General features: G+C 43.5%; 1 protein-coding gene across 2 annotated transcripts in view; it reads right to left on the bottom strand.

The window, feature by feature from the left end:
- Positions 1-2,861: 2,861 nt before the first annotated feature.
- Positions 2,862-24,353, bottom strand: part of LOC117048787 (isopentenyl phosphate kinase-like) — a 36,759-nt gene continuing 15,267 nt past the window's right edge. Inside the window, exons 2-6 of one of the 2 annotated variants that reach the window (XM_033153054.1) lie at positions 8,921-9,038; positions 6,320-6,379; positions 5,560-5,721; positions 4,520-4,604; positions 2,862-3,256 (exon numbers count right to left, since the gene is read on the bottom strand). In XM_033153054.1, the coding sequence (XP_033008945.1) occupies positions 3,000-3,256; positions 4,520-4,604; positions 5,560-5,721; positions 6,320-6,379; positions 8,921-9,038 (682 nt within the window). In that variant the 3' untranslated portion in view covers positions 2,862-2,999. The remainder of the gene's footprint in view (positions 3,257-4,519; positions 4,605-5,559; positions 5,722-6,319; positions 6,380-8,920; positions 9,039-24,353) is intronic. The other variant, XM_033153055.1, reaches the window with a different exon arrangement.

Genomic DNA, 24,353 nt, shown 5'->3' with positions numbered 1-24,353 from the left:
GATAACTCTTGCTTGCACCAGCATCCTCTTGGCTGCTGACCTGGTCAAGACACTCGCAATTCTCACACAACCAAATCCAGATCTTGTGCATGCTCTCTTAGGGTGTGTCTAGGCCAACAGCATTTCACACAATCTGGTGTGTGAAATTGCATGACGGGGGCAATGCAGGTCTCACCACATGGTGAGGTCTGCCCCCATTTAGCACTCCCCATTTAAAGATACAAACCTAATCTATAGAGTTGTTTTGTACTGTCCCTCCCCCTAGCCTTGTCTTGTTCTTCTTTGAATCTTTTTCCATGTTTATATTTCAAAAGTGAATTCAGTATTTATTCAGGCGTGGGGGAAATTATGTGCTAGCCTGCAACATCTAGGAAAAGGAACCACACAGAGATTTGATTCTGGGACAGGGCAGGTCAACACTGAAATGAAATGTCAACAGGGTGCTGCAACAAGAGTACACGGAAAAGCGACTTGGCAGGTCAGACACTCAATCCCTCCTTCCTCACCCACTTCTCAGAGATTCTTTTCTGAGGCCTGTAGTTCCTTTAGCTGATCTGCCCTGACTGTCTCAGCTTCTCTGCATCCTACTGGCAGTGGGACTGTGGCAGAAGCAGCACTATGTAGAAATGGCATTTTGTCTAAGGTACAGAGCAGTATAAATCCCTGCTAAACTGTAGCACTTCCTCAAAGTGTGTGTGTGTGTATGTGTAGATATATAGATATAAGATTTATATACTGCCCTTCATTAAATATCTCAGGGCTGTTCACCGGCCCATACTTTCTGGTTGCAAACCCAAGTCCTACCTTTCAGACTGAAATATGCCCAACTTCACTTCCAACTTGTTATTCTATTTGTATGTTAAAATATTGATATGCCACATTTTTTAACCAAAAGCTTTACAGTATTTTTTATTTTATTTTTAAAGCAGAACCCTATATACATATATTGTATTAGCAGCCTTGACTGCATTGCTCAGGAATTCTAAGAAACAAATGGATCAGTGCAGTTTTGAAATCGGTGGTTAATCAATGCAGTCCTGAAAGTTACAATCCACCATCTTGATTCAAAAGACTGTCCAGGTTTATCCAAACGTACGTGAAAATCTGCTGCTTGATCTCAGGCACCATCATGAATTGGGGGGTGGGGTGGGGGTTTAAAAATCAGTATAATTTTGATAGATGCAGTCTGCTGTCTTGAATCATTTTTATTCAAACATAGATGAAAAACTGCTCCTTGATCTCAGGAACCGGGGAGAATGTGGCAGGTGAGGACTCTGAGCCCAGCGTCGAACCTAGTGGGCTGTTATTCCCTCAACCATACCAGTCCAACCCCTAGCCACAACACTGCCTCCTGTGTACCTGGAATCTCATTCCATTCAGCTCCCACAGGTAATCCTCCACCTCTAAAGGAGACATCAGCTGCCAAGGTCAATTCTAAGCTGGCACTCTCTCCTCCTTGGCCATCTAGGACACGGGAGACACCACTGCTGGCATGAACACAGACACAGAAGAAAGAGTTCCTGTTTGCTTCCTCAGTCCAAATATGCACCCGCTGGCTGCGCTAAAGCCATACCTGCCCCACTCTATTATAACAGGGTTCCAGGGGCGTATCAATTGTTGCATCAATGTCTCAGCTTTGCGCCTGTTGCGCCTTTGACTCTTGCTTTGTTTATGTACCATACTGATTAGAGCATTAATGCTTTTGGTAGAAACCGTAATCTGAGTTCAGGCTCTTCAAGTAGTGTGAAACAGGGCAACAACTGAGCTAAGGTCCATCCAGTACTAAATGGAGACTCAGTATGGTGTAGTGGAAAGAAGAGTGTTGGGCATGGGCCAGAGAAACTTGTGCTTGAATCCCTGCTTGGCCAGGAACTTCACTGGGTGATCCTGGCCAAGACAAATACATTCTTCTTTTCCTTCTCAGCCTAAACTACTTCACACGATTCTCATGAGGTGAAAACAGGGTAATTGCCGTGAATGCTATCTTGCATCCTTGAAGGAAGGGTGGAATATAAATGTGACTGCTAATTATTATTGTTGTGACTAAAGACCATCATTATCTTATTCTGTTTCCAATGTTAATATGCTTTTTATTCCTATTTTGGCTATTTGGAACTGTTATTATGCTGCCAATTTTTATCTTTATTATAGTACGTTATAAATATATATAAATTGGCTTATTATTTTGATGAACTCCCTGGCATCAATCTGGAATGGAGAGTAGAAAGCAGGCTTTATTTGGATATGGGATAAAAAATCAACAAGGGATCTCCATCTCTAAGGCTGCATTAACAGGCCTGTTCATTCTGTTTTCCTGATGTTCCCCTAACTGTTACTTTCCACATTATATCTGAGCTTTCACGTGATGTAAAAGCCACTTCCAGAAATCCAGCAAAATATAGAGCAAGTTCAGCACTCGTTTCTGTGATATTTGCTATTTTAAAAAATCTGCTTTCTGTCCCAGAAATCTGGAAAATTGTCGGAGTTTTGCATAGGACTGTGGACTGGATCCTTTTGGAAAGCCGCTTGTGGAGCATCACACACACCAGGATTGCCCCCTCCCCTCAACAGCTGTTGAGGGGAGGCGGCAACCCCAATTTCTGACATTCCTTTCACACTGTAGTAGCTTCTGCTGTGAACAAGAGTGAGTGCAACACAGCAATATATAGGCACTGAAGTGTGAAAGGAGTATCAGAAATGGCTAAAACTAACACAGTGAATACAATTTCTGAGTGCAACCTAAGTCCACCGAGGCTTGTGCAGTCACATAGTTGTAAACCATTTTGAACACTGAGTTCACTGACACAGAAAACAATATTTCGCCACAGTAGAAGATGGTGCCATTATTCAATGCTAATACATTATCAGTGGATCACAGATTTAATTTAAGATATCTGACATCGACTATGACAAGTACAACAAATAGATCCTGAAGTCCAGTGGTAGCACCTCAGTTAAATTCTTCTTCCACCTCATTTAAGGCTCATGAAGAGATGTCTTCATGATTCTGCGAAGGAAAACGTTGTGCCTTCGCCTTCCTTCAGCTCCCCAGTCAAACAAGCCCTTTCAGCCGCTTCACTGTCCAGTTTGCAGATCAGAACTGGAATGGTTCCGTGACTCTGGGAAACGATATTTACAGCAGTTTGCAGCTTCAAGGACACACCTCCAGTAGTATCATGAGGCAGCACAGAACTGAGCACAGGTGGCTCCATATTTCCATCAGGGCCGACGACAATGGAATCCACAAGCCTAGCTCCTGTTCCAGAATAAACACATGGTTCAGAATTGCTACCAGAAGGATATATGTCTCAAAACACAACATGAAAAAGTCAACCCCAAAGCATAAAGACACTGCAACATGGAAACAGTTAGTTTAATCCAAGTGTTTGCCATTTCCCTGTGCAAAAGGAGGAAGCCTGGATGACATAATGGTTAGGAAGATCACACAGAAATTTAGAGGTCCAAACTGCCCCTCCTCAAGCTTTCTTTAATGACTCGCCACATCACTTAAGGTACCATTTTGTTACTCTATAAGGGCATGATTGTACTCTCTCAAGTCACACCTCTGTCTAAAGACATGTGCAAACATGGTGCATGGAGTGCAACACTAATTTTCTGTGGTGTTTTGAAAGGGCAGTGGGAATATTAAAGCAGAATTCAGGAAACATATATAATAGGCACCCCCACGCCACCATGATCTGAGCGTCATTAATTCAATGGCTTTCAAAATAGGAGGTGCAGATAGGTTCCTAAGATCTCAGAATTGGTAAGGATGAGCCTAAAATTCTCCCTCTGTTTGTCTTGAATGTAGCAATTGATTTGGGGGGGGGGAAACCAACACTTAATCCTATCTACTTTAAGTAGATAAGGTGCTACTAGAAAGAATTTTCGATTTTGTTTTTCCTATCTACTTTGTGATTGCTGCTACCATTTCTTTCTTCTGCTATCCTAGCTCCCCATTTTATGCCTTGTTTTGATCCTAGCTAAGCAGGAATCGCATACTAGACAAAAGTCTATGTAACTAATCACATTTTATAGTGTGCAGACAATTCCAAGGGTAAATGAAATTTAAGTGAAAGCAGTACAAGTTTCATGGATCATTCTAGCCAAGCGGAGATCACTCTAACAATCAAATATTTTTTCAGCAACTCTTTTAAATGTCGCCCAAAATTTGGATTGTTGAACATTTTCAAGATGCCCATTCACCTTTTGGTTCCTCCCCAGTGATTGGCAAAGTCATCTAGGATTGCCCCTGCAGCTACAATGTGAGAAACATACATTGCTTCTCAGTAAGAGGCATGAATGAAGAGCATGTTAAATCTGCTGAAAGATATATGTAGAACATAAATACTTCAAGACAAGACTGCATGAATAATTATGGTTATGCTTATTAGAAATTGCATAGTTCAATCACTAGTTCTTCATGCTGGTCTGGATACTGGCTAGATTTGTCCCTCGTGCCAATACTTCACACCTGTGCAAAATAAATTGTCCTATTTTATACATGTGTATTCTGTACCTGGGGTATCAGGTGGACAGCTGTAAATTCCACTGACATCTGTGAGAAACACAACTCGCCTAGGAGAGAATTTCTTAGCAAGAACCTGCAAGAGGAAAAATTGAACAGGGCCACGTAAATCTCCTTTATGCTGAGTCAGGTCTGTCTAGCTCAGTTAGATTCTGCTCTCACTGGCAGCATCTCCCAGTAACTCAAAAAGTGGCCTTTCTCAGTCCTCAGATGACAGAGAGGAAACAAGGGACCTTCTGTACTCAAAGCATGTGATCTACCATGGAACTACGGTTCTGCTCTAATTGTGCAACTTAAAATCTGAGGGCCACATCTTATATTAACCTTGTATCTGAAAATGCAGAAAACGTATTATGAGAATTTGTCTACTTCAGAGGAAGAGAGAGAATAAAAACAGCAAAACCCCCTGCAGTTTAGGCAATAATTTCTTTAAAACTATTTGCTGATGTTCATACAAAATATTTATGCACAGTTACAAAAGTGACATGGAGAATTATATACAACTTGTAGAATGTAAATGATCAGTTTAGGGGTGCTTATTAATGAAATCAAGAAAGAGACGTATAGCACATTAAAGACTAAGCAATGTATTATGGCATAAGTTTTGGAGGACCACAGTTTGCTGTATTCAGTGCAGTGGACCATAGTTCACAGAAGCATAATAAATTTATATGTAATTTTTGCATACTATGCACATTTTTATTCCCCTAAGGCAATGCATTTGTATGTTATTTTCACAAATATGGGCTTTTTTGGCAAATGATATCTTAGCAATGCATTTTTTTACACATTCCTCGGCTGGAGAACTACATTGCAAAATTCAGAGAAGTACAAATTTCAGAGGATGGCTGTGTTTCGGTTTGCATATGGTTTTAGAAAGTGATAGGTTCACCATTAAAAGCACATTGAATCAAATATCTTCCCCATCCCTAGCTGCCAGCTGAACTACCTATCAAAGGTGGAAATGACCTATTAAGGATAAACGCACAGTGCTATTTATTGGCATGCATGAAATTGAACTCATCTCTCACCTCAATGATTTTATCTCCAGATAAGATGCAGCAGTGCTGCTCCGAGTCCAGAGCACAATCACCATGTAAAACTGGGACATAGCCTGAGTCTAAAACATCCTTCACTGTATCGATACCAGTCTGGATGACATTCTTGCATGATGTTTTCCAGGTTCCAAAAGGCTGTGAGAGGAAGACAACAAAGGCAAACAATGCTGCTTGTCTCACTCATTCAAGACAGCCATTCCCCAAAAGCTGTTTCCTATGATCCACTGAAATAAATATAATTAAGAACCCTGGCCGGAGGTTTCAACCAAAAAGATGTGTTTACTCATGTGTAAATACAAATATAGTATCAATCCTGTTAAGAATTACAGTCTTAAATGAAGAAATAGTTTCACATTGAAAAATCCCTTGAAAGTCTTTTAGAAGTTGATGTAAGGGCTTCTACGATGCGTGTCAGATGTATAATGAGACAACTGGAGACCAGGACAGGGCCCCATTTCGGCGTAGACGCCTTCCTCAGCTCGTTTTTTTGAGAGAAGTATATAAAATATATATGGTTTCTATTTCTTTGATTCTTGAGAAGATATAGCATCTTAGAGAAAGTTTTCCTGTGTTTTCAAAAACTTTTATCTCTTGCTCCAAAAGGGGGTGCACCTCTCAACAAGTTAGGCTGAAAGAATTCACCTCTGGACCATTATTATTATTTTTAATTGCACACTCTTACCCTAGAAAAACAGTATAACCTAAAAAAAGGAGAAACAACAGGTGCCCTTACCGAAATGCCCACAGCTGGAATTCCATGGCTTACCAGTTCTTCCGTCACCAGATGGTTTAGCTGTGAGAAGCAAAAGAGTGACTTTGAAACCCCAAAAGCTTTCCTATCTCAGTTTCCTGTACTCAGTTTACAAAATGAGTTCTGTAACAGTATTCTTGGATAACAAAGGCTGGACCGGGTAAGGAGGTGGTGGCAGCAGCAGTGGTGGGAAGCAGGAAAGCAAAAAGTATGTTTCTTAGGTCTTGCCTCAGATCCTTCACACAGAACCCCATATCACCTTACCTGGTATGCAGTGCTGTTCTTAAACTGTTCTCACACCTGGACATGCAGGAGATTGTTGTAATAACCAGTAGCAGGGATATCCAATAACTGTGGATATCCTGGTTTTCATTTAGCATTTTCTTTTCTTTGAGCACAAAGGACGGTTTTTTGTTTTTGTTTTTGGCACCAAGGACATCATACTTTTTCTAAGCGCCAAAAGGCAAAAACACTACAGTAATTAGGCACACATTCACAATGCATTGGGGAGAGGGGGTTGCCTCTAGATTTCTGAGCTAGAGGGGCACACCACAGCATTGCTTTGATTCTATGCCAGGTCTATGGGACCCCCTGCCTCTGTCCAGAAGTGGGCACCAACAACCAAAGTTGGTGCCAGAAGGAACGACGCTTCAGGACCTATGTTTGGATGCTCTCGTTTCCAACACAACTAGATCTGCCTTTTGTTACATTACATATCAAAGAAACCACAGGATGCCTACAGGCATGTTTCAGGGAGCGGGATGGGGAGGGGGAGCTTGTTCTTTAGCCTTTGTCTGAAAGTAAATAGACCTCAAATTGGCTTAGAGATCTCTGATATCCTGCACACATGCTAAGCCAATTTGGGGCTTGGATGGATGAGGTTTCAGCCCTGCTCTTTAATGCCTGCTTGAATGTAATGTAACCATTTATGGCACGGGAGGAGCCATGCCAGGTACAGGCATTAGATTCCCCTGGAATGTTTGTCTGAGGCTGGACAGTGAGCAATTGCTCCAGGCTGCAGACACCTTGGACTCCAGTCAAAGTAGCATCACTGCTATGATATGATGCAATGGTTCCGAATGGAGTTATCATTCAGCACCACCCTTGACATCTTTTCCTGCTTGTTGGAGCTGGAAATGTGTTTGTTTTTGCAGTCCAAAAAAGGGCAATGCTGAAACTCTGCACAGAATCAGGATTTCTGGAATCTGCTAAATTTCAGTGTTCCTTCTCCATTATTTGAGGGTAAGGGACAAAGTACTTTGCAAGCAGGGAAGGGGAATTCTATCCATTTTAGTTTCTTTCCATTTCTCATTTTTCCAGTCTTAAGTTCAGTTCCCCACATTTTCACTTCAGTTTGTGATTATTATTATTTTAAGTCTTCATGAAAATTCATTAGCATTGTGGTATAAATTTCTCACAATATACACATTTTCGTATGCAATCTTGCCCCAAACACATATTTTTGCAGAGCAATTTCTGCTAATATAATGCATTTTTGTATGTCATTTTCACTAAAGCATGCATTTTCATGCATATTTTAGCCTAACAGATGCAATTTTGTAAGCGTTTTTTCATTGCAGAATTGTACTCCAAAATTTGGAGAAGTGAAAATTTTGAAGGTTGGCTATGTTTTTATTTGCATATTGATTTGGAAAGTGTGAATTGATTAGGTTCACCATTAAATGTAAACCGAATCCCCGTCATAATTTGTATGTATTATTAAAGTGATCTTTGTAAGTCCTGGATAGTGAGTTGCACAACACTACTGTATGTTTATTGAAGATTAATCTCCTTTAACTGCACAAACCTAAAGTACCAAGATGTGTGTGAATCCCACCTGCAAAATACAGGAGGCACCCTCAGAGAAGTGGCTTGGTATCATTATTACTCTCCATGCATTTGAAAGGCAGAAACATACTGGAAGGGATGGACTTACACCACAAAGGCATAATAGGGTAGGGATTACTTCTGAATAAGAGGCTGGCTTGAATTTGCAATCCACAGGTTACAGAGCTGAGCTCAAATTAGCCCAAGAGGGGAACAACAGATCAACGTTGCAGTAAAGTCATAGACTCCCCATTAGCACAGAGCTTCAGATTCAGATTTCTCTCTCTTAGTTTAAGCACACTTTGATCCAGAGAGCAGTGGGCTATTAACGGAACAGTGGGAGAACAGGTAGATTTCACCCTCTGTTGTTCCATGTAAGAGATTACTAGAAAAGTTTGGGAGAAGAGAGCAAGAGCTGTTTATCTCTATAAACCATCATGAATGAGAAGATCTGTTCTGCATTAAAGAAACTAGCTATCAGCCATGTGCACGATACTCTGGTTTCTCTTCAGATCGCAATCAGCTATGTGCACTGAATGTTGAAACATACTCCTAGCAGCACATCTGACAGCAACTGATTTCATTTGCTTTGTGAAATCTTATCTCGTTTAACAACTTGACTACCACACGATCTCGTCTGGTCCATTTGCCTCAGGGCCCCAGCAGGAGCTGCAGCATAGCACAGGGGTGGACAGGCGATCTGAGAACATTTACAAGGCTGCTGAATGAAGCTGTTGGATACCAGTTGCAGATTACCTTGGTGACAGAAAGCCTGGTCAGACACAGCCCACATCTCAAATTGTCATCATCAGCTGATCTTGCTGATGTCCCCGAGGCAATGCCATGTTCCTTTGCTTGGAAATGCCCAAAGGAGCTGGAATGAAAAAGAAAAAGTTGGAGAACGATGTTGTCTCTTTTCATCTATGAGGCTACTGAAAGGCTAAATGTATAGTCTACTCCTCTAAGGCACTCAGAGAATAAGGAAAGGTCTTGCCCCATGAGGGAAGAAACTGAATTAATGAAAGGCATGCTCACACTTGTTGTTTATGACAAGTCTCTGCTGATCTGAGGCATCTGCAATTCCTTTCTCATCCACCTTTGTCAGAACTATGAAATGTAGCTGAAGTGTGTGACCCATCCGTGTATAGTATTAAATGTATTGAAAGGTAGGTAAAGGAACCATGGATGGTTAAGTCCAGTCAAATGCGACTATGGGGTTGCAGCGCTCATTGCGCTTTCAGGCTGAGGGAGCCACCGTTTGTCCACAGACAGCTTTCCGGGTCATGTGGCCAGCATGACTAAACTGCTTCTGGTGCAACGGAACACCGTGATGGAAACCAGAGCGCACGGAAACGCCGTTTGCCTTCCCGGCGCAGCGGTACCTATTTATCTACTTGCACTGGCATGCTTTCAAACTGCTAGGTTGGCAGGAGCTGGGACAGAGCAACAGGAGCTCGCCCCATGGCAGGGATTCGAACCGCCGACCTTCTGATCGGCAAGCCCAAGGGGCTCAGTGGTTCGGACCACAGCGCCACCCGCGTCCCACTTAAATGTCTTGAACACCACAGCAAACCCTCAAAAGATACCTAAAACGGTGATGTGAAAACTTAATCATGTATACCAGGCAGCGTCTGAGCCACAGGCAAAACCAATATTTTGTAATCTCATGTCTAATGGCTGTATGAATTGACTCTTAATCTTTTGCACTGGGCATAGTTTACTATTATTTGTCCCGATAGGCATTGTCATAACTATGTAAGCAGTCATCGCAGCACAACAATACAAATTCCAGAGAGAGAGAAAGAAGGCCATGACTAGGGATGGATGAGAAATATGATTTAGTTCACATTTAAAGAGCATGGGAGCTCTCACTGTTGCCATGCTACCCTGCTCAACAGCTGTTGGACGGGAAGCTGAATGTACTGCAGCGGGCTCCCCACTTACACACGTTTTACTTAAATGTGTGGGGGCCTGGAACGTAAGTGGGGAGTCACCTGTATAGCTAAACAGGTACTCTGAACTGACCACTGGAAGACACTCAGGTCTAAGAATCCTGAGCTGACGTATCATTTCAGACTGCTGGTGAATTCAACCTTTTTAATATAAAAGCCTCCCCACAACGAATAAACTAGCAGAGCAAGACATAAAATGGGTTAGTATCTCCCTGTTGTGCGAGTATTTTATTTGTAAGGATTTTTTTTTTAACACGGGAAAACATTATAAAAATTGCAACTCCTCTTGCAACCTAGAATAGTTCAGTCCAGTATGCCACCTTGTAATGACTGTACCACTTTCATTCTTCTCCCTATGCAGATCAGGTATGAACTGGAGTCCTTAGAAAACCACATTCTGGCAGCACAGTACTACATTTTATTTCATATTTATTCTCTGCTCCCCGCCCCCCAAAGTAATAAATAAACAAATGATTTCTTAACTGCTCCAGTTGTCAAAAATATAAAATGCAGCATTCCTTACACAACATGCTACAGGTATGTATGGCCTTTTATAGCTGGGAGGGAGAAGGAATACAACCATAACAGGAAATGATTGTCCACCGGGATTCTTCCAGGAATTATTTTATTCTAATCTAGCCCAAACCTGATTGCAGAATCCACTCCCACGTGTGAATGTAAAGGAACACTTTCCCTACTACTGTGGTCTAAGAAATCTTAGACTGATAGGAAGAGAAGCTGCTTCACCTTTTGGAGTTTGCCAGGAGACAGTGATTAAGAGTAAAGGGTATATAGCTTGGCCTTTTGCCAGTGGAAACAGTTGACTCAGGCCTGTCCAATTTAATAATAATAAAATAAAGAAAACCAATCTTAAACACAACCTGGATGAACTAATTTGCAACCTCCTCTGTTGGCCTGAACAACATCCTGACCGCAAGATTAATCCCTAGGGACACAGAAAAAGGCAGGAAAAATGAGTAGTGTGCAGGGATCTGACAGCAATATAGATATGAAGCAGAGTAGAAATTGGGATGGGACAGGTACTAGAAATGTAATTATTTGTATGGCAGGGCACAAAGTACAAATGGCTTCAGTAAATGTGTGGAGGCTGTGGTGGATGTTGAAGTTGATTAATAGCCCAGGAGGTATAAATCAACCCATGAAAAAGCAGAATAATGCTGAGTCTCCTTTTTGTTGTTCAATTTTAACCAGTGCAAATCCACGCCTTTGAAGTGAAGATAATGGCCAGCAAACAGTTTTCCGCCTTGGGCATTAATGAAGCCCAGCAGGCTCCTGTCAATCTCTTTTAGTGGCAGATCAGGTATCCCCAGATGGTCCAAAGGACCGTCTGTGACATGTTTATCTTCATGACAGTGAATGGATAATCTCCCATTCCTTAGGCCAAGTCATGTGCTTTTTAGATTCATTCAGCATATTTTTCCCCAGGCATATCTCATTTTACATTCTGCATCCTTGAACTTCCATCTTTTCATCTAGCAACTGCTTTCTACTTTGAGGGGAACATGCCCAATTTGCAGCCCAAATCACCTATTCCTGATAGGACCAGGAAAGGAAAAAGTGCAAGAAGGCATGGCTGATGACACATTTATGTTCAAGCGAGGCCTATCCTGTATCCAGTGAGTCCATGAAAATCTTGGACAGCGCCCTTCAGTCCCTGAGGGGTCTCAAAAAAAGGTTCGGCTCACTCTTCATGAAATGAATCCCCTGCCACATTAAAAAGGTGCTTCATTTGGATGATGTCATTAGCCACAGGAAGAGATAAAAATTGACAAGAGGCAGCAATTCTCATTCCCCCACTCCCAGTTTTAAACTTAGTCCTCCACATTTCCATATCAGTGTGCAAAGCAATTTTCCTAAATATAAAGCATTTTGTATGTTACTCTCATTAATATATGTACTAATATGCACAGTTTGGTTATGCATTTTTGTACACTTTACTTGGCTAGAGAAGTGGCATTGCAAAATTCGGAGAAGTGCAAATTTCAAAAACATGGGTGTATTTCAATTTGCACATTGTTTCAGAAAGTGGGAATTAGATAAGTTCACCTTTAAGCGCAATCAAATTTTGTCTCCATCCCCACCAACCTGTACTTAGCTCCTCACCCTCAACAGGATTTTGTGCTTATGTTTCATGCTTTTGAAACTGAGGCAACACTAGGGAAGCCTAAATCATGGGCATACCTAATATAGCCATATGGATCCCCAGGGTTTTTTTCTCAGCTGTTTATGGTTTTCTTTTAAAACCATAAAATTTGCACTGGTTTTTAAGGTGTTCTCAAGGTAGAGCAAGAAGAGACGGCAATTGTAATAGATTAGGCTTTCCTAGGTGCTACACAGCTTTCAGGTCACTCCTAGGGATGCTGTGATGGATGGCCACTGTGGGTATACGGCTGTATACAAATTTAATAAATAATGATAATAATAATAGTAAGTAGGCTGTCCTAGTCCTTCCCCTTCTGTCACACAACTTCTACATACAACTAGTGCAGCAGACTCCAGCTCTGCAGAGCTGCCAACAAGACCATAGTTTTCTTATGCAAGATTTGACAGTTGTAGATTCCAAACCTCACTACGGCAGAAAGGGGACAAAATAAGCTCCTGCCTGTTTTTGTTTATTTTATTTTATTTTATTTTTAGAGTATGTTTATTAATGTACGAGAATTTTAACATACATTGTATAGTCTCCGTCAAGTATTAAATTTCCCATATAATTTTTTCCCCTTGCCGTTCCCACCCCCCTCCCCACCCAAGGTCCATTGAGAGGGTTCAAACAATAGTCCTCAGCCACAGGCATAATTTCCACCGTATGTCTTTTGTTCCAGTAGTTATTATCCATTGAAGATAGAAGTTCCATCTGGTCTATTGTTTTTTTTTAAAAAAAACCTATGTAAAACAGATTCTCAAATTTGGTTTAGACTTGATGACAATATGGAGCCACATCAACTTAAGAGACAGGAGTTCCATAGTGTAAAGGCTGCAAAGCGAAAAGTGAGCTCAGAATAGGGGAGGCACTGAAGCAATTCGTCAGCAGAATGCTCAATTCCTAACCCCTGCTGGTATAGATAATCCACACAGCACTTGGCATTCCTGAGGGAGCAATCCCACAGAAGCTGCCCTTTCACACTGCCAGCAGTAGTATTTGTTTACCGTCAACATCCATACCCTTTCCATGGTGCCAGCTCTAGTAAAAATTCTTTCACTTCAGGCTTTGGGTGTATGAACAATTTTGATTGGGAAACATATGATGACCTGTGAGATCAGGCCCACAACCCACCATACATAAACAGAAGTGGAGAAGCCAAGGGTGCGTGTGTTTGACATTGCCAACATTGGAGGTGCTAGTTTCTATGCACTGGCACTTTTGAAGGGTGAATTGGGTGAACAGTGTAAATTACCCCAATGAATGTTTATCACCTCTTTACATAGTTATTTATAAAAGAGTCTTCAGGCCCTGTAGCTTCTGGTTAATAACTGCTTGGTACATAGTCTTGGGAGTCTTCCTCTCCTAGAAAGGAAACGTCAGGAATAATAATAATATACCTGGAATTAGTCGTTCAGACTCGGACATGTTCCCTCATTCTTCAGAGAGAAGGTAACAAAATGGGTTACAGGCTGTCACTGACAGACCTCCAAACAACACTGAGGAAAAATGATAAAGGTATACCCCCAAACTGAACTCCTGCTTCTATTATTTCTACAGCAGTATCTGGGATTTTATTATTTCTAAAGCAATATACTGTCAAGCATCACTGAGCTATTTCTCAAAATGTCTTGTTATCTGATATATGGAATAAAAAGGAAGAATTTTACCAGCACCTTTTGTATTTTCCTCTTCCCCTCAAAGTATTACCATGGAAGTCTGCAAACCTAAATTACACGAGTGATTAGAGACAGAGTATTTCCCCCCCCCCCAGGCAGTTGAACTGATGTAATAGCATCATTATTGGGCACACTAGTCCTCTTCAGGCATTCACTATCTGGTTTGAGTAAATACATGAAGCGCATGCTATCTCCACCCCCACTGCCATTCCAGTTACTTTCCATGAGTTTGAAGGCAACAATCTGAACACGTTTCAGAGCCCTGGTTTTCCAGGGTTCAAAATGTACAAGGAGTCTCCGCAGGTACAGGACTCTCCACATTGCAAACTGCCAGACTCCAACTTGTGTAGAGCAAGCAGAATAGTGACAAGGCATGGAGCTAGTAGCATGTTTGTCCCCACAGTCTTCTGTTTTTACAATCATGCATCAGAACAACATAAAAGGTATGAATTCTGGTGCTCGGGTGATGTGAGTGGAGTCTAACCACTTATGTAAAACACAATTTACATCGTCACTAACCATTGGCCATGCTGGCAACATCTGGAGGGCCACAAGTTTATTGCATTTATTAATTAAAAGTACACCCCTCCCTTCCTCTCAAAGAAGCCCAGGACATAAAATAACAAGTGATAAAATGATAGGTAAAGGTAAAGGGTAAAGGGACCCCTGACCGTTAGGTCCAGTCACGGATGACTCTCGGGTTGCGGTGCTCATCTCGTTTTATTGGCTGAGGGAGCCGGTGTACAGCTTCCGGGTCATGTGGCCAGCATGACTAAGCCGCTTCTGGCAAACCAGAACAGCGCACAGAAACGGCATTTACCTTCCCGCCGGAGTGGTACCTATTTATCTACTTGCACTTTGACGTACTTTCAAACTGCTAGGTTGGCAGGAGCAGGGACCGAGCAACGGGAGCTCACCCCGTCGCGGGGATTCGAACCACCGACTTTCTGATTGGCAAGCTCTAGGCTCTGTGGTTTAACCCACAGCGTCACCCGCGTCCCTGATAAAGCGTATTAAAAACCATTCCAGTGCAGATACAGACTGAGAAAGATCTCATCTTAAAAGGCTTATTGAAACAGGAAGGACTTCAGTAGCCACTGTAAAGACAACAGAGACAGCACATCTGATCCCTGATCCCTGCTGCACAGGATCATTGATCCTTAAGCACTAATATTGAAGTTGCATTCCTATGTTTGCCTGAACATGGAAATGCAGTACTCATGGTTGGGAGTAGGAGTGTGCATACAAATCCCACCCCCTCCATGCCTATGCACATCACCCTGTGAGCTTAGTCCCCAACCTTCCCTACATTGAGTTGGAAAGGCCTGCAGGGGATTTCTACTCATGTTTGCTTGAACACAAGTAGAACCTGCTGCATGATTGGGGATCCTGATAAGCTCAAGCCAACGTGAGTAGAAGCCCCCTTGCAAATTTTCCCTGTGCAATGTGGGGAAGGTAAGTTACTGTGGGTAAGTGTGTAATCTGCACTGCGACATGGAGGGGAGCTCTGGATGCAGAGTTCGTGTGTTGAACCAAATACCTGAATTCACCTGAAGTTGGAAAGGATCCAGAATTTGGTGGCTTCAGCAAGGGAAAAAATAGTGCCACAACTCCAGAACTCCACATCCCCTTCACTGTATGTGAAAATTCATGTGCACACTGCCCTACACATAGAACAACTGATGTAGCTTATTCACTTACAAATGCAAGACTCCCATTCCACAGAAAACATAGAGTCTAAGATAAGGACTAGTGAGTCTCAGCTATTGAGGCTGATGTCATACTGTTTTTGTTTACTTGACTGGGTGGGGTGGGGTGTTTGTGGAAATACTGTGCAGATTCTATTGACTGTAACAAACGAACTTTCAGTTTAAGAGTTTCTTTCTGAATAAAGTCACAGAAGAGCTGATTGCTTAATCCTGCAAGGACATCTCCAATTTAGCTGCTAATCCTAGACCCCTCTATCCAACCAACTGCAGCCAACCCAAGAGTGCATCTGTGCCAACCCTTTCCCTTGAGAAGGCTTCCACAAAGAGGCCTTCAGATAGCGCCAGACAACTGATTCTCACATTGCCAGGGATTTTTTTTCCAGCATTAAAAAAATAGCAATGCAATCAATTACTAAGACAATGTAGCTATTCAAATGCAGATAATCTTTTCCCTTCCTGGGACCACACAGACTGTGCCATCTCAAGATTCAGCTGTGGCAGTGATTTATGCCACACGACAGTGAGTGCCCCCCATAAAAAAGTCCCACACTGACAGTGTCGGGGGAAACTTCAAGTGTTCCAGCACTGACCACTCTTTTCAGCCTCGGTCATTAAAGGAGGATTCCATTTCCACTGCTGCCTTAAGTTTTCCCAAATCACAGGAAGGTAAGGGGGGGGGGCAGATAGCAAAAACCAGAGACAATGAGCCTTCAGATGTTTAATTTTCATTATGTCTGGCAATATTGATGCCACATCATTATGAAGTTATGGGGAGAGATCACATCTCAGTGGCTGGGCTCATGCTGCAGGAAGTCCCAGGCTGGTTCCACCCCTCACATCTACATTTAAAAGGATCTCAGGTAGCAGGCAATGGGAATCATCTGTTCCCGAGACCCCCAGAGAGCTTATGATAGCAAGAACAGAGTCAGTACTGGGCTAGATGGAGAAATAATCTGACCAGGTATGAGACAGTCCTATGCTCCTATTGGTTGTTGTACATAATATAGTGCTTAGTACACACATCAGCATTACTGTACATATTCACCTTTAGCTTTTGTTGCCTCCTGATTTCCTCACATCAGCAACACAATTATCTGTGAACCGATCCCAAGCTAGTCGCTTTTTTATTTTCTTGTGTGCAATCCCATGAAGTTCTGAAAATCCCAATTCAGAAACCTACTCTGGTGCATAGGCCTCTAGGTTGCCTTTGTCCTTTCTGTATTTTCAAGAGCTGCTTGCCTTCATTTCATAGAAATACAAGGAAAGCCATAACAGCTTGAGTAGCTACTAGAACCAATCAAAGTGACCAAGAGGCTTTTCCTGTGGGCCACTCAGCAATGGGAAGCAGTAATTCTCCTGTTTATTCCATATATTCCTCCCCAAATGTTCCACTAATCATCTGAGACCCTGCTTCAGATTCCTTGGCTATCTGAGGACTACCAGACATCAGTGTGAAGGACCTTTCCAGTAGAGATGCCCATCCTGTGGAATGTCCTCCTGACTGAGATTCACCAAGCCACAATATGTTATGGTTTTAGGCATTGTTATTTAGGAAGTCCTTCAGCTAAGACCTTATTGCCTCCTCGCTGTGGCTATGTCAATGCTGCTTTCATTTCTGTTTCTCTACATTGGTTTTATGAACTGCTGTTTCTGTGGATTCTGAGGTGTATGTGTGTTGTCTGTGTTTTAATGAGTGGGCTTTTTTGATGGTTATTGTTTTTTGTGGATTTGAACTTTGATTGTTTTGGTCTTTGACAATGCCTGTTTTATTGCTGCAAGCAACGTTGAGTTTCTTTTGGGGAGGGAAAGAAGGATATAACTTTTCTTTTAAAAAATGGCAATAGGAGCTGTTTGACAGTGGAACGGACTCCCTCGGGTGGCAGTGGACTCTCATTCACTAGAGGTTTTGAAGCAGAGGTTGGCTGGCCATCTGTCATGGATGCTTTAGCTGGGATTCCTTGTTGTACATACAGGTTAACAAAGGGTTAAGCCTGGCAAGGATGTGACGTCCCTCACTGGATATATACTGCTGATGTCTTGAAGCTATTGTACTTTCTACTTTCGTTTTCAGTTGCTGTATGGCTTTACTGCTTTCGGTTTCGTTTTTCTGAGCACCATGTTACAGGAGTGTGCTCCGGGCTAAGCTGTAAATAGTTTATGAATAAAAGTAGTTTGTAGACAAAATACTACAGACTTCTGAAGCCTCATTCTTTGGGACGAAGCTGCGCTGCTCTGCTCTGCTACACAAAGAACTGCTCTGCTGTGAACTGTGAGTTTAATCGCAGGAGGAAGCGCGTGGACCCAGATAGTAAGCGTCCGAAAGCAGCCCAGCCTGCGGCCGCTTATCTAAGTAACTAATTATGCTACAGGTTATGGGTGATTAATGAGAGCGCTTTGATGTCCCTGGAAGAATGTTGACTTGGCTGCAAGGTCGAGCAGCTTGTGAGCTCGTTAGCTACGTTTGTTTGCCTTTGTTTGCCTTTCGCTGCTGGCTGCGGGCGAAAAGAAAACAAAAGCTTTTGGAATGCTAATACTGTGAGAAAAAGCTGCTAGAAGCTGCTGCTTTGTTTGCTGCCTGCGAGATCGAGTTACAGTCGGTGGCTTGAGAAACTGAGGGGAAGAGAAGAGCGTTTTTCCTGCGTCTGAGTGTGAGTACGCAAATCCCTGGAGTTGGGGAGGGAAAATGGCTGCTGCTGAACCCCATGAGAGTTTTCAAGTCCCATTTCCACGTCTTAACGGTGCTAATTGGGCCGACTGGGCGATCCGTTGTAAACTTTGGTTGCGGGCACGAAATTTATGGACTTGTGTATTAAACCCCCCGGCTGTTGCTCCAGATGGTGCTGCCGATGATGTTGTGGCTAGAGCACAAAGAGAACAGCTTCGGGATGCCAAAGCAGCTGCTAGCATTTGCATGGCCATAGATGAGAATGTGCTTCCTCATATTGATCCTGATGGCACTGCACAGCAAATTTGGCAATCTTTGGAACGCCTTCACGAGAGAGATACAGCAGGTTCGCGCTTACATGCAATACGTGAAGTGTTTGAGACGCGTTTGTCACCTGGAGGGGACATTCAAGCCCACATCACCAGGATGCTATCGCTGTATACTAGACTGAGGCAGCTACATGTGCCTTTTACTGCTGAGCAGCAGGTTTATATTTTGCTGTCTTCGCTGGACCCTAGCTGGAAAACAATGGTGTTAACTTTGGAGTCAGTGCCAGTTGACGATTTATCGATGAACTACGTAACTTCGCGACTGCTGGATGAACAGAATAAACGTCTTAGAGAGAAAGGAAATGTTGCGAAGGGGGGCTTTGCTGTTCCCAGGAGTGGGGGTGCAGTTGGTGAGCCGTTCGTAAAAGCTAATCTTGTTAAGCTTTGCCACAGCTGCAACTCCCCCCACCATCTCCGTAGAGATTGTCCTAAGCAACGGGAGTTCTCCTCCTCCCACAAGGCCGTTGCTAGGGGTGACGGACAGATAAGGAGAGGAAAGAAGTGCTACAAGACACGTAGCTTAATTGCTGGCAATTCAGAGACTTCCCATGTGTCTGCTACATATGCAATGGTGGGGAGTGCAGTTGCCAGACCAGCTCTTAAACTAATTATTGATTCGGGAGCCAACAGAAACATTTTTCCTTCAACAGCTGACCTGCTGGAATGCAGAGATGTTGAGAATGGACAGACTGTTACTTTGGCTGATTCTTCCAAAAGACATTTACAGACTACTGGTGTTTTCTTTTTGGACTGCTTAAACACTGAGTTAGATGTGTATGTTTTGCCTGAGATGCCTAACGCTTTGCTTTCTGTTTCAGCCTTAGATGCAGCAGGTTTCAAAGTGGAGTTTGAGAACCAAATCTGCTCCATCTCCAGAGATGGGAAACTGCTGGTTAAGGTACCATCCAAGAATGGGTTATATGTCTTGGAGACAGGTAAAGAGTACTCAGCTGAGGCTCAAGCTGATGGTGCTAAGGAGGTAGCAACTGCAGAGGTTCAGGCGCAGTGTGCTAACGCTCCCACGCATTCGGATTGTGCGCACTTGTGGCATCGCCGCTTCGCACACATGAATTTTGGGTATGTACGCAAACAGGTAGACTATGCTGAAGGCTGCAAGATGAAGCCATGTTCTAAGTACCTGGATTGCAACGCTTGCAAACGTGCAAAGACTCACACTTGCACTTATCCAAAATCAGACAGGGTCACCACTCAGGCTTTCGCGTTGATTCATGCAGACCTCTGTGGACCCTTCCCTGTAGAGAGTCTTGGAAGGAAGAAATATGTTTTATCTCTGGTGGACGATTTTAGTAGAGCCACATGGTCTTTGATGATAAGAGACAAAAGTTAGACTGCTGACACAGTCATAGAATGGGTGAATGCTGTGGAATTACAATTTGACACCCGTGTAAAAGCCATTCAATCGGATCGAGGATCCGAGTTTTTGGTGTCTACTTTGCAGACGTTCTTTCGTGCAAAGGGCATCAAACACAGACTGAGTGCTCCCTATTCGCCTCAATGCAATTCGGTTGCGGAGAGAAGGAATCGCACGATGCAGGAGGCAGTAGACGCAATACTCTTTGATGCAAATTTGCCTAGACCATTTTGGGGGGAAGCTTGGAAGTTTTGTACCCATGTCTTTAACAGGACTTACAATTCTGTGATTGGAACCACGCCTTATTTCCTGCTATATGGCAAGAAGCCCAAGGTGCACTACTTCAGGACCTTTGGAGCTATTGCCTGGGTTTTGATTCCCAAACAGAAGCGCAGAAAGGGTGGTCCTAGAACACAGAAAATGATCTTCTGCGGCTATGAGCCAGCGTCAAAAGCGTGGAAATTTGCTTATCCACAAGGTGATCGTTCACGCTTGTTGCTGAGCAGAAGCGCTGACTTCTGTGAGCAAGAGGGTTGGAAGAGAATCCACGGTAACCCAGAAGTGCTCACAGACGTGTTCTATGAACTGGATAATGACCCTCAACTACTTGCACCAAGCGCTCCGGTTGGAGCGGACCCAGGTGGTGCTGGACCCTCAGGAGGGGCTCCTCCTAGTGGTCAACCCTCTGTCCAGAACGGATCTCCTGGAGGTCAGGGGCGGACGCCCGACTCCAGACAGGTTGCAGGTTCAGAGGGGGCAATTCCTAAGAGGGTAGTGAAGCAAGAGACCAGAAGTGCTTCTCCTTCAGATAGAAGCAGGTCAACCAGATCACGCAAACGAAGTAGATCTCCTGTATCACCCACGTTCAGACCAGGTCAACGTGGAGTGAGTAAACATAGTAGGTCACTAGGTGGCGCAACCAGTGAAAGAGATTCTCAGTTAGAATCTTCAAGCTCAGCTAGCTCTGAGAATGAGGCTGCCGTGATGCCTAGGCGTACAGGACGCATCACAAGACCTCCTGATAGGTATCAAGCCTCAAATGTGTTTGTTGGGTTTGCAAGGTGTGAACCAGAAAGTTATGCTGAGGTACAACGCTTACCTGCAGCAGAAGCAGAGAAGTGGGAGCATGCCATGTTAAAGGAACTGGATGCTATGAAGTCTTTGGAAGTCTTCACTCCCACACCTCTACCAGCACAACAGCAAGCTGTAAGCTGTCGCTGGGTGTACCGGTTGAAACCCACTGCTAATGGTACACCACAGTACAAGGCCAGACTTGTCGCAAGAGGTTTCGCGCAGAGACCTGGGGTGCATTACACACAGGTGTATTCACCCACTGCCAGGTGTGAAACCTTGCGCATGCTACTAGCTGTTGCTGCACAGCGAGGGTACATTGTAAATCACTTTGATGTTGATGTGGCATACCTCAATGCTCCATTGCAGGAAGAGATTTACATGATTCTTCCGCCAGGTTTTGAAGATAGATGGCCAGGAAAGGTATGGAAATTGAAGAAGTCTATTTATGGATTGAAACAATCTGCACGCAATTGGAATTTTACTCTTAATGCAGCTTTGGTCAAGCTAGGCTTTAAAAGGAGTTGTGCAGACAGCTGCCTGTACCTGAAAGGGGCAGGTGTGCACCAAACATTGGCTCTAATTTATGTTGATGATGTCATTCTGGCTTGTCAGTCAGATAAACAGGTACAACAGTTCGCTCATGAGCTAGGTCAGAGTTTCAAGCTAAAGGACCTAGGCCCAGTGAGCATGTACCTTGGTGTGGAGATCACCAGATCTCAAGATGGAAGTTTTCTTTTGAGCCAACAAGGTAAAATCGCACAGTTACTAGAAAGGTACAATATGTCTGACTGTGCAGGGTCAAAGACACCCATGGAATCATGCTTTGTAAAAGATATTCAGGTTGAAGGGACACCCAAGTTTCAAAGGCCGGAAATCTATCAGTCTGCAATCGGCATGTTGCTGTATTTGTCCCAGTGGTCCAGACCCGATATCGCCTATGCGGTAAACCTACTCAGTAGGGAGACTGCAGAACCCAGTACAGTTGCCTGGAATGGTGTAAAAAGGGTTCTGAGATACTTGCAAGATACTAAAACGTTCAGACTCAAACTGCCAGCACAGGGTGACACTACGCTTCAGTGTTCCACTGATGCTGACTGGGCCAATTTGGCAGATAGAAAATCTGTTTCTGGTATGATTGTTAAATTTGGAAATGCTGTCATTGGATGGAGATCCAAGAAACAAAGCCTTATAGCGCTTTCGAGCACAGAAGCAGAGTTCGCATCACTTTCAGATTCAGTTCGGGAACTTGAGTTCTACAAGTGTTTAGTTCGTGAGATCTGTGGGGATTGTCCATTGCCCATTACAGTTTGGGAAGACAATCAGCCTTGCCTGAAACTCGCTGAGTCAGGACAGTTTAAATCTCGGACAAAACACTTGGACATACGCTTCAAGAATGTTTGTGAAAGTATCAAGACCGGGATGGTTAAGTTGCGATACTGTCCCAGCCAGGAGAACTTGGCTGATGGATTCACCATGTCAAACACAAGGTGTTCTGTGATGGGATTGGTTTGGGATGAACTGTTATGTTTATAATATCCAGATTTCGGTACGAGAGGGGGTGTTGTACATACAGGTTAACAAAGGGTTAAGCCTGGCAAGGATGTGACGTCCCTCACTGGATATATACTGCTGATGTCTTGAAGCTATTGTACTTTCTACTTTCGTTTTCAGTTGCTGTATGGCTTTACTGCTTTCGGTTTCGTTTTTCTGAGCACCATGTTACAGGAGTGTGCTCCGGGCTAAGCTGTAAATAGTTTATGAATAAAAGTAGTTTGTAGACAAAATACTACAGACTTCTGAAGCCTCATTCTTTGGGACGAAGCTGCGCTGCTCTGCTCTGCTACACAAAGAACTGCTCTGCTGTGAACTGTGAGTTTAATCGCAGGAGGAAGCGCGTGGACCCAGATAGTAAGCGTCCGAAAGCAGCCCAGCCTGCGGCCGCTTATCTAAGTAACTAATTATGCTACATTCCTGCATTGCAGGGGGTTGGACTAGATGACTCTTGGGCTCCCTCCCAACTCTACCATTCTAAGATTCTATGCTATAAAGCCTATGCTGGATGGAATGGATGCTCCTGTTTGCCTTCTGCCTTTGCTCACCATTTATTTGTTTGAATGCCTTTTCTACATTCTTCCCTGCTAATCTCAGCAATGATTTGTGGGAGCTTCAGCAAGCAGGAGTCATGCAAACCTGCCTGGCATGTGGTAAGGAGAGGAGGTTCACTCCAGACGTTGGTTCTCGGAGGAGGGGCTACAAGCATGCACCTGTTGCGAGTGAGCGGCCAAGGCTTATGTCAGAGTGCCACAAATATTCTCCCTTCACGAGGGGCCTGACCTTTTCAAGCATGTTTTATGACAGTGTGCAACCATTAAGTGCTACTTGATCCTCTGCTAATGCAGCAATTACAAAAGGACCATGGGGGCTTGCTTGACTGCTTGTCAATGGGATAAACACCTTTGCTAGGGGAGGAGGTTGCTGAAAAGGTGCACGTTCCCCATTCTCCCCAACCACAACCCTGCCCTGATTGGTCTTCTACGCAATCAGACAATCTGAATTTTAACCATAGCACTAGCCACAATGACCCTGTGCTAGAAGTGGGATTCCCCATCCCCCCCCCTTGGTGGGGGTGCAGGGGGCAAGGATAGCCACACTGTTATTTCCTAAGGATTTCCACCCCATCAAGTAAATGTTCCTCGATTTACAGTAATAAAAAAAAAATCAAGTAAGTAAAAATTAAATTAAAAGTTCTTAGGATGACTGAGCAGTAACTGGGAGCAGGAGACTGCCTTGATGATTTGGGAGCATTGATAATTATTATTTGCAGCAATAGCAATACCTAGCACATAGTTCAGTTGGTAAGAATGTGGTGCTGATAATGTCAAGGTTGCAGGTTCGATTCCTGTAAGGGACAGCTGCATATTCCTGCATTTCAGGGGGTTGGACTAGATGATCCTCAGGGTTTCTTCCAACTCTACAGTTCTACGATTCTATATGGAGTGCTTTGGAATGTCCAAAGGACTTCACAGAATTATCTTGCAATCCTTACAACAACCCTGTAATATCCAGGGAACCTGAGAGAGCAGAGTGGAGGAGCCACTAGCCTTTGAGCCCAACACTTTGCCTGCCCTCCTCAGAACCTCATCCTGAGGCCAGCTCAAACCAGATCATACCAGGTTGATGAGAACGTGGTCCTGATCTACCACTCTCTAGCAACAAAGAAACAATGCATGTGGCAAACTCATCATTCC

The sequence above is a fragment of the Lacerta agilis genome, chromosome 6 (assembly GCF_009819535.1).
Source record: "Lacerta agilis isolate rLacAgi1 chromosome 6, rLacAgi1.pri, whole genome shotgun sequence".
Taxonomy (NCBI): Eukaryota; Metazoa; Chordata; class Lepidosauria; order Squamata; family Lacertidae; genus Lacerta; species Lacerta agilis.
This window is presented reverse-complemented; position numbering and strand designations above follow the sequence as displayed.